General features: G+C 37.3%; 1 protein-coding gene across 1 annotated transcript; it reads left to right on the plus strand.

Moving 5' to 3' along the window:
• The first annotated feature begins 1,724 nt into the window (after positions 1 to 1,724).
• Positions 1,725 to 5,597, plus strand: LOC123529873 (lysozyme-like). The gene is made up of 5 exons (XM_045310438.2): positions 1,725 to 1,873; positions 2,034 to 2,189; positions 3,129 to 3,323; positions 4,953 to 5,028; positions 5,476 to 5,597. Exons 2-5 carry the CDS (start codon positions 2,051 to 2,053, stop codon positions 5,546 to 5,548), a joined length of 483 nt encoding a protein of 160 aa, XP_045166373.1. The 5' UTR covers positions 1,725 to 1,873; positions 2,034 to 2,050; the 3' UTR covers positions 5,549 to 5,597.
• The last annotated feature ends 6,125 nt before the right edge of the window (positions 5,598 to 11,722 follow it).

Here is an 11,722-nt window from a genome sequence, read left to right on the forward strand (position 1 = left end):
TCTTGTATTTAACAGCTGACCCGATTTAAGAATAAATTCACGCAAATGGTCATTGTGTGACTGTTTACCAAAATTTTTCAAATTATTCCGATTCGTCAAAAAAAAAGCATAGCCGTCAGAGGGTGTGGTCACTTTTCCCTATATGTACATAGTGGTCAAAATGAGTACAATTAATGCAGGTGGTATATTATATCGCAATGTGACCTTCCACACTGGAAGACAAAATTATGATAATAATATGTGTACGTCACATAAGTAAGAATGATATTTGTCTTAATTAATTTTAGCTGCAAATTAAAAGTGAAATTATTTATGATAAATTTTCTTCAGCTGTTTGAGTGAAACCTCGTTTTACGTGTTGATAAACACCGTTAATTTTCTCAACAATAAGAGCCATACGCCTGATCGTATGACAAAAGAAAACGCCTACAACTGAAATCTTCACAGTTGAAAAAAAAATAAATAACATTTAAATTCTTTTTTCTCTCCACAGGCTCCTATTATCATAACGCGCTAATTTTTTCAGTATAGTGAAGATGTTTTATTTATGGAAATATTTAAGATTACATATGCATAAGGAAAATATAATTGCACTAGAAATTGGACGCTTTAATGCCAAACCACACGTAAGGTTAAGGATACATTTGAAGTAAACACTATATTTTTGTTGCTGTTGTCATTGTTGTTTACTTTAATTACATACATCGCAATTACAAAGGGGTTTTACAAATGTCTTAATCAATGTTATACATATAAGATAAAACGTATATTGTTTATTGGGACGTTGGACCAGAAATTAAATATCTACGTGCATTAACTAAATAATAAAACTTATACTGTTTGCGTGTAACATAACAATGACAATTATGTAAAATGAGGTTCGATTTATTAGATAGAATATTTAAAAAAGGTAAAATGATTATTGAAATGATGCAATGTAAAATCACCTGGACAGAAAACGTCTTTATAATTTCAACATCGCTTCCTGTAAGCACATATTTGAAATAAATACCTATTGCAATAACATATTGATTTTGCACCAAAGAGAATGTCTGCATACTAGCATTAACTTATTCTCCGCAAGTGTCCGACAAATTTTAACAGCATTAACTTGTTCTCCGCAGTGTCCGACAATTTTTAACAGCATTAACTTGTTCTCCGCAAGTGTCCGACAAATTTTACCAGAATTACCTTGTTTTCCGCAAATGTCAAACAAATAATACCAGAATTAACTTATTCACCGCAAGAGTGCGACGACAAATTTTAGCAGCATCAATTTTTTTTTTTCGCATTCTCCGCAAGTGTCCGATACATTTTACCAGCATTACCTTGGTCTCCGCAAGTGTCTGACAAATTTACCAGCATTAACTTGTTCTCCGCAAGTGTCTGACAAATTATACCAGCATTAACTTGTTCTCCGCAAGTGTCTGACAAATTTTACCAGCAATTACTAGTTCTCCGCAAGTGTCTGACAAATTTTACCAGCAATTACTAGTTCTCCGCAAGTGTCTGACAAATCGCTCAAGCACTGACTTGTTCTACGCGATTGTACCAGTGTGGATCAGATGTGGAGATAAAATGGTTTCTTCCCTCTGGCGTTGGGTTTTACTTACGACATATGGACACTATTGTACCTTGACGTTGCAGTTTTTACGACTAGCCAACTGTCAAGGAGAGCCCACTTATACTTTTCAAAGTTATTTGACGACCCTCTTCCTGCCTGTAGTTTTATTAATCAAAACTTTCAATTGTAAAAACGTACATAATAAAATTCTAGGTAAAAAAAAGAAAATCCTGTTTTCATATCCGCTTCACTCGGTATAAAAGCAGCTTCGCAACATGCAGCCTTCTAAACACATTACTTGAAACAAAGGTACTTCTTTTATATTCAATTTTCAATATTCTTACACTTCTGCTTAATGAAGCTTTTATGTTTCTGCGTATGACTTTTGGAGTTTCCATTTTCCCGATTTTATAGAATGCGTACATTTTCTACTTTTTGTATAAAATATCTTTGTGTTTTTTTATGCTAGAAATTCCAATAACAAAGATGATTGTACTAAATCAGAAGCTGTTAGTTATCGTGCTGGCGATTCTTGGGACTTTATGTGCTGCACAGAAGAAGACCAAATGCCAAGTTGTCAAAGCTCTTCGGGATCAGGGTGTGCCTGATAGTGAGCTCAAGGACTGTAAGTAGTTATTTAGTTATTTCTGTTCATGATAGCAAGTGAAATTGGCGTAAATGCGTCATTTTATTCATTCATTTTGTGTGTCTCCTGAAGAAAGTGCGGGATTCGATATGTAGCGTCACATCGTGTTACACATTTTTCTATGTACAAATGTGTAGAACTCCTGAATGAATTCATATAGCTAGCAACGTCATACACAATAGTGCTTGGAGGTAGCAGGTTCAGGTTCGAAGCCCTGAAGCCCTACGTTAATTAATGCACTTCTGCGTGACGTTTGATAAACCGGAAGTAATGGAGTAATGTCATTTATTCGGGAAAAGCCTGGGCTCGGTATACGGAAATAAAAATCTTGTATTTTGCTTATTTCTTAAAATTTAATCAATAAAATATATAATATCTAAAAAAAACACGCAAGCATACGGACCTATACATTTTATTTCATCATTTAATAGACCATATATTTAGTAATGACTGTGAGAAGTTTCGTTAAAACCTATAATGTAGAAAATTTTCTATTCGCGAAAATGTTATCACAATTGTGATTTCCCTATAGACTCTAATTATGAAAGGTTACGTGAGGTCCAAACTTTTCAAACATGTCTAGCAAAAATCAAACACATGACCCTATCTTTTTATCTGCCGAGTTTTCTAAGTAGAAGTTTTGGAAAATCAATTTCAGTAAAATTCTACATTGTAGAAAAAATTGATACTAACGTGCAGAATTTACTAAACCACAGATATGTTTCCGACGAAAATATCTAAGCAATAACAATTTGTCTAAAAATAACAGTTTGCCAGTCTGTTACATCGAGATGATATTACGATTTCAGTGTGCAATACTTAATAATCACTAGCAGCATATTGGCATTTCACACTCCAGTGTGGCATGCCTCTAAGACTGATTTTTGAAAATATTGTTGTTGTTTTTTTTTTTAACAGGGTTATGTTTAGTGGACAAGGAAAGTTCATACAAGTATAATGCGGAGCATACCAATTATAAAGATGGTTCTGTAGATTCTATAGATTACGGAATCTTTCAACTGAATGACAAGTACTGGTGCAGCGATTCTGGCGGATATTCAGGGAAAATATGTTGGAGGCTCAATACCTACGGTTGCGATGACAAGTGCAAGAGTAAGAATAAAATGTCTAGAATAAACTAGAGAATAGCATCATGGGTCTTATGGGTCGTGTTTATATCTTTTACAAATAGCTATGTGATAATGTGATAATATTAGTTATGTGATAATATAAATAACATTAGAGAATAGTGTCACAGGTCATGTCTATATGTAGAGACTTACCCTAAGCCCTCTTTATACAAGGAAAACAGTGAATACCGTCTGTCAATCATAATTCTGTCCATGTTATGTCAATGCAATGGAAAAGTAAGCTTTCTTTGTTACCTGCTATACAGGATAATACTCTCACGCATCTGACAGTCCTGACATTGTTTTCTTTCATTTTTTTTTTTCATATTTTTAGATAATTTTGCCATACGCATATTTATGGGTAGCAGATATTGTTCTCTTTACAGCAATGGCTTTCTCAACATATTTACCTGTGGGTTTTAACTTTTTTTCAATCGTCTGTTTGTTGACAAATTTCACCGCAAAAAATGTCACACTTTCCCCAGGGCATTCAATGATTTGATCTTTACATGCTTTTCTTTTCAACCAGCTGACCGTTGCAGTAATTATGCATGATTTTTTCATACCTAGAGGTAAAAATGCATAAGTTACTATATACAAAGTCACCTAAGCCTACAATAAAGTTTTAGCCGAGTTGTCTCTAGTTTTTTTCCAAACATTTTACCCGGGATTTTTTTCAGCTCACATAACTCCTTTTCAGAAAATGATATTTTGAATATTATTTTCCAAAATGTGTACTTTGATGCAGTTAGCTACACATATACCTATAATAGATAATGCCTACTTGAAGTTTATATTTTTAGTTCCAATGCCTAATGTATGTTATACAAATACTTTTGTGATAATATAAATTACGTAGAGAACAGTAGTTACCAATTTGCGATTAATATATGTCTTAGATGTGCCTTCTGGCCATAACGGCCGCGTGACAGCTAGTACAATAATGTGAAACTGGGTGTGCCACCGTGGCCAAAACGCACGCCCGAGTGGTTTGTTGATCTTTTCATCATATACATTGCTATAAGACGTTGACATCAGAACACACTGACGTTCCATCAAAATCTGGAAGTATGCAAATAACATATTATTGGCACATGAGGCAATTTAGCAAGTTAAATTGTAATTGTGTAATTTTAAATGTATTTTTTACTTTTTGAAGTATGATATATTATAATACTTGGTCTATGAATTGCTTTTAAAGAAATATGATAGACTGTCACCACCACAAGACAACATGCGCGTAGTGGAAGTAACATGGAGGAATATTCAGCAGTATTTACCTGAAAGAGATACTACATTCATGCTGCATGTAAAACAGAAAACGTGTTAATTTTGTTAATGTACAGCTACTGTAGATTCGAAATTAGATCATAATGTAATTGCAGATTGAGTATTCAACAGACGATCAAAGCGTTTGCTAAAACACTTAAAACACTATTGTAAAAACATCCAGCCTGACTTTTGATATATTTTGCTATATTTTTCTGTTACAATTTCTATTTGTTGCGGGTCTACTTTGCGATGGATGGCTCTCTGGCTGTGTTTGGGATGATCTGTTCTTCAAGCATGTTTGTATGTTTTCTATACCTTAAATATATATTTTATATTACAGCTTTTAAAGACTCTGACATCTCCAACGATGCATATTGTGCTGTGAGGGTAAAAAAATGCAAAGGGTTTGAAGAATGGTGTGTATATTCCTAATCATTTATACAGTCATTTTAGATATATAGAGGTTTAATCATATTTCATTATTTTCCTACACAAAATATTTATGTAAGATGCAATAACAAAATAAAGCATACAATACAACAGCATGTATCTACATTAGTTTTATATAAAAAAACAAAAAGGGTTGGGCCACAACTAAAATGAGAAATTCAAGTGACAAGAAATATATCACAAAATAAAAATATTGACAAACCAGACTCTATACAATATGTAAAAATACAAACGAGTAAATTGTTCATTTATACGACAATTAAGGTAGTGGCTGATTACTGTCGATAATAATATGACTATTCAAAACGACCAGGCCAGTGCCAACGTTGAAAATCTAGGTACAATTAAAAATTCTGTGGATGGTATATGCAGTGTGTACCAGTTTCTACTTTGCTTTCATTTTATTCTTTCAGGGTTGGATGGAGAAATAAATGCAAGGGCAAAGACCTATCGAGCTACGACTTCAGTGAGTGTAAAAAAGTGTGAAGTTTCTGCATTGACTTTTGTAAAATATCAAATAAACGAATAAGAAATGTTTTGACTTTACTAAATAAAACATTTTGTTAATCAAACATTTTGTTACCTAATAATTCCCATACCAATTATCGGAGAACGTTAATGAATTTACCATTTCAGATTTAACACTTCGCAAAAATATCTTATCGATGAGAACCCCTTGGCGATAATCAACGTTATCCGAGTTTGATGTAAAGGGTCGATAAACTGCAATTAGCTTTTCTTAAATAAGCTTTGCTAAGTATGTACAGCCTTCAAATATAGGCATTTTTGTCGTAGGAACAAACATAGAGATGCAATATTAAAAGCAAAGATGGAATACAATTGAGACCTCTCAAAGGTTCCAGTATCCAAGAACCCCCCTCCCCAATTTTCTAATGCTATTTTAGGTCCCTCTAAAGTTCCAATACAGTCGATATCCCTCTAAGGTTCTACTATAAAGGAGATCCCTCTAAGGTTCTAGTATAAAGGAGATCCCTCTAAGGTTCTAGCATAGCATAAAGGAGATCCCTCTAAGGTTCTAGTATAAAGGAGATCCCTCTAAGGTTCTAGTATAAAGGAGATCCCTCTAAGGTTCCAATGCAGTCGACATCCCTTCAATATTCCAGTTGAATAGCATTAAACTTAATGCAATGTCAAAAACTGACGTTTCTATAATATTAATTTAACATGATGTTGGTAAAAATTGCATTTTTTTTTAATCAAATTTCGTGATCCTTGTTTTTTGATTGCCTCTGACGCAAGGATGGTCCCCGACAAATTGTGCTATGTACTGATGGAATCGGCGAGGAACAGCATCCACATATATAAACATATTTTTCTAAAAGTGGGTACAAGTAACTATTAAAAATAAAACATTCACCATGTATGAAACAATGCTAAGAGGACACCTGGGTTTTTCTTAGACCACTGTCAAAAACTGGAAAGTCGCCACATATGGCAAATAGTGTCGGTGTTCTCTTGATGGAACACAAATAAATTTGCATATTGCCACCTTATTCTCAAACTTCCGTCCGTCTGTCTGTCAAATGTAAAAATGTTAATAAATACGTATGTACGTATGACAACTTTTTCTGGAAACTTTAAATAATGAAAATATAAAGTTGATACACATTTCTGAACATTCATATATGGTACTGGAATGTACCCGACAGCAGGGTCTAGAACAAGAGTCAAAGCGGAACAAGGTGTCTACATATACTTGAAATTACCCTATCAACCAGCCGTGTGTTGGCTACCCTAGCATCTAGGCCTTCGCTCCCGTATTTGTTGATTACTCTTTGCTTTCAACAGCTTCTTGTAAAATCGTCCAAAAGTACCTGGGAAAACATGCTTAAAATAATGGGGAAAATGAAGTCGTATGCTCACAAAAAAAGAAAACAGTGTTTCCAGTATCATTGCCTGTAAAATACAATATTATTATTTCCAGAGTATCGCCGATTCATTCCTTTCACATGTTTATCTAATACTAGAAGTTGATAAATTCAATTATTTTTGGGTCATATAAAAGGCATTATTTTATTGATAACGTATGAGCTATGAAAAATGATGTAACATAGAAGCGCCGGATTATGTTTGCAATTTAACTTCCTCTACATTTTTGGTTGCGGGTTCATCCAGCTACCAAAGTTAAAGTGTATTTCTGACAATCATAGCATCTTTATTTTATTCCGAATCACATCAGAAGGATGTTCATGTGCTACACAAAATAGTCCCATTCATGAACAATGCGGATGAATTATCAATGAACAAGCAGTTCTTATTCAACCTGTATCCACTCACACTGACCATTTAGATTATATAAGTTATATCAATGATAAGGTATTCCAGCCCATGGTTACATCACAAGCTGGGTCAGGCAGAGTTCATCTTAGATATAAGGCACATTAAATTCGTATCTGTTTCTCATTCATGCATATTCATAAACAGGCAATTAAACCGAAAATAAATCTACCAAAACCCCGCAACCATCAGACATTTCAAGGCTTTTAATTAAAACTATTAGCATCAATAAAATCTGAAAAGATCTTTTGGAAGCATAGACCGCAACCAAGCGACAATATCAGACTAGGTTTATGACAGGTAATGAAATGTGCAACACCCCTCATGCCCCCTTGTACCGGCTTAGCGGAATTCTATCACAGTGTACTCCATAATCCAAATCTCATAATATTTTTTTAGGTTTATATCGAAGTCTAGGGACCTAAACAGGGTTTTATTTCTCGAAGCAGAACGGAAAAGTGCATGCATATACGAGTTTCCTTCATGTTAGTTATGACTTCTGCCAAATAACTTTCAATATTAGCCTGAATATTTAGAGAAATAGAAATCTAGACCTAATTCTGACCGCCACGTTTGTTTCGAAATTTCAAGATGACTTTTGCAATTTTGGTTGAGGGTCACGCAAGGAACATTTCTATGAAATTATTTCAAAATCAAACCAATCAGGATGGAGATGACATCTGAGGATATTTCTATTTAAACTTCATGAGAAAGTATTTTAAATTTGGACCAGCAGTTTCTGACGAGAATATTTTTAACAACCTAAATTTTTACCATGCCACATGGCGGAACATATTTTGACTAATTGGAATTTTTTAAAACCTCTTCAGAACTGGACCGACGCTTTAAAAGATGTCGTTTTTGGGATTTTTGATTCCCTCAGAAACGGCGGGTGAAGTCGGAAGAGCCCAGCACCGAATCTCCCGGCCATTGGGCGGCGAGAAATGTGGTGTATAGGCGGCCGATTGTCGCCGGCGTCGAGCGCTCAAGTCCTCCTGATTGTGGCCTTACCCAGAGCGGGTGTCAGGCCCTTTCGGCGCGAGACCCGGCGCTTTTCCTCCGCTTACTATTATGGTTAATTTCAACGGAAATCCCCGTCCGATCCGAGGTCGGATGTGCGAGACCGCCTACTTCGCCACACGCGAGAAAGACCGGTCCGTTATCTCGGGGTTTCCACGTGGACATTGACTTTCCAATCGAGCGAGTGGCCCTTCTTACCCATTTAAAGTTTGAGAATAGGTTGAGGTCATTTAGTCCCCAAGGCCTCTAATCATTCGCTTTACCGGATAAAACTGCTTCAGCGAATCAGTGCCAGCTATCCTGAGGGAAACTTCGGAGGGAACCAGCTACTAGATGGTTCGATTAGTTTTTCGCCCCTTGATCGATTTGCCTGTCAGAATCGCCGCGAGCCTCCATCAGAGTTTCTTCTGACTTCGCTCTACCCAGACAAAGTTAACCATCTTTCGGGTCTCAGCGTGTGTGCTCTTGCTCCGCCTGGCGGACGATGCCGCCGAGACGGGCCGGCAGCGCGCCCAGGATCCTGCTTGGGTGATCCGGAGGAGGCCATCAGTTTCATTGTGCCTTTGGTTTTCGTATGGACTCCATGACTCGCGGGCATTACAGACTCCTTGGTCTGTATTTCAAGACTGATCGGGTTGAGGGCCGACCGATTTGCCACTGACCAGAGGCGTCGATGGCGTACGGACCCGTGTCCGGGGTGCAAAGCAGCAGCGGGCTCGAGAACCTCAGGACGGCCTGAAGCCGGTTCACTCGGCAAGAGTCCTCGATCCCGCGACGTGCCTGTACGGGCTACGGTATATGTTGTCACATTGTATACCAGCGTCATGCCATTTTTGTACAGGCTCTCGGAAAATAACGGGAAAATCCACGGGTACGGACGCTGAGCGGAAATCATACGGAAATCATGTCATTTCTGTGCAGTTGCCGTGCAGTCTCCGCAAGCTTTCCATGGAAATCGTACGGCGCCCGTACTGCTTCCCTGCATGCAGAGGCTGCGCGGAGAAGATGCGGTGACGGTACAAGCCTGGACGGCAGTCTAGGTGATTAAAACATTCTGGGATCAGTCTAACACTATCTCCCGAAACATGGTTGGCTCGATTCGGAGGTAAGCTTAGAAGTCCCTGTGGGATTCCCGCATCGACCCCTGCATCAGGGAGTGTGGGTTCCCAGGGTGACCCGTCTCAGCAGCAAGGGCTTCGCACACACCTTCCTCTTCCTGTGCCTCTGTCGAACCTGATGCTGATCAAGGACGAACAGGCTTGTAATCAGCTGCTCTCTTCTCCTGACCTGCCTCAACTGAAACCGTAGGTATGCCGCTCTGAGTCTTAATGATACTATCATTTCTCTAAACAGACAAATAATGAAAACATATATTGGAGATGGCCTATATATATAACAATCTGAAAAATGTTTGCGGAAATGATGCGGCCACTGTAGGGTTGCCGCGTGATGATTTCTTAATATCCGTGCGTTTTCACCGGTATCGCACTGGCAGCAAGTGCGAGGCCAGTGTGAAGGTCCAACGAGCCTACAATCTCCGTAAGACTTTTTTGGGCAACACGTCAACGAAAAATCGTGCGTTGACTGCACGATCAGCGCAAGGCCTCCTAATTTTATGCTGGACCTTATTCAGGATACACAGACATACATTATAAATGCATGTAATAAAACATTAAGCTGTTTAGACGATATACTTAATACGGGTAATCCGTTTTTGCTCACTACTGCTTCATTTCTAGCTTTACATCTCTCTATTTACGACAATTTTATACATACCAAAATTTATGACAAGAGTAGTCATGCCAAGGAACAGCAATTATTGTATTGTTTATGTCTCGCCGACTTTAAATAAATCTTACCTTACAACATCAGTACTCAGTTGCTCAAAACGTTTATCGTCCCCCACATGAGGGACTAGCGCTCTACCACTGAGCTAACCGGGCCGGTAACTGTAGCATGTTATTTTTGGTAAAAAATGCACTTGGATTCATTTTCTGTTGCATATTTCATTACTTCTAATGAAAAGACTTAATCCAACCGAGTCTGCTATTATTCTACTTGGTTGCATTCTTTGCTTTCAAAGGATCTTTTTAAAATCGGTATATGGCAAATGACATATGGCAATTGGCAAACAGCATGTGACAATTGACAAGTGGCATGTGGCAATTGGCAAATGGCATGTGACAATTGGCAAATGGCATGTGACAATTGGCAAATAGCATGTGACAATTGCCAAATGGCATGTGACAATTGGCAAATAGCATGTGACAATTGGCAAGTAACATGTGACAATTGGCAAATAACATGTGACAATTGGCAAATGGCATGTGGCAATTTCTACTTGTAATGGCAATTGACATTTGTCATGTGCCAATTGGTAATTGGCAAATGGCATGTCGGTCCATGAATTCCATAATATAACTCTGAGTAATTTACATTATACACACACATGTAGTACGTCCGTGGGCAATTCTCCGTACAAAACCGAGTGTTCTCGGCGATACGGGTACGGTACGGGGATTAGGAACAACCGATGGCGGTTGTTTGTTTTGCGTTATTTCATTTGCGTTTGCTGGAAAATTCGAAAAATGGTTTACAGTTTCAGTTTATTAATGAAGTCAATGTCTATGAAGCCGAGGCAATGGCAATAGACATCAACCGTATTCATGAACAGCTATGTAAACACAAAGACGCTACATGTATTCGTAAAGCAGCTGAGATACTGAAAAAAATATGTGGTGATTCGTTTGTGAGTTTTCTTTGGATAACTTCGTGCAATGGAGATTCTTCGTGCAGCTTTTCTAATGCTTGGTGAAAAACTTTGAGAAGTATTGCCGACGAGAATTGTGGGAATGAACGACCTTGTATACTTTACGGAAGTTTGTTTGACGTGGACATTGTTGAGCAGTTTCTGGAGTTGGAGGTTTCGTCAACATACCTGTTCGTCTAACTCAATTTTCTGTACAAAACAGGTAGCGGGTTCGTCAACCTTAATTTATATAACAGTTTATTGCAATCGTGGGGCCGTGCAGGTGTGAACAAACATGCATTCATTGATACGCTAATGTGGTAATTGTGCTTTCAAAGGTTGACTTAATTATAGGATATAATCATGTTTGTTCACATTGTACAATGAATGTACAATTTCAACATATAAAATATTTAATTGTACTAAATTAGGTCAATTATCTGAAAAGTAGGGAAGACAAGGCTTTTTCAATAAACCTTTTATTTAACTAAATCATAATTAATTAACACATGTACAAAGAACATTTGAATGCAAGTAATATTTAATATACAACGCAAGATAAATTATAAAACATAAAGAATAAAGCAGTATTT

Source organism: Mercenaria mercenaria, chromosome 13, assembly GCF_021730395.1.
Source record: "Mercenaria mercenaria strain notata chromosome 13, MADL_Memer_1, whole genome shotgun sequence".
Classification (NCBI taxonomy): Eukaryota; Metazoa; Mollusca; class Bivalvia; order Venerida; family Veneridae; genus Mercenaria; species Mercenaria mercenaria.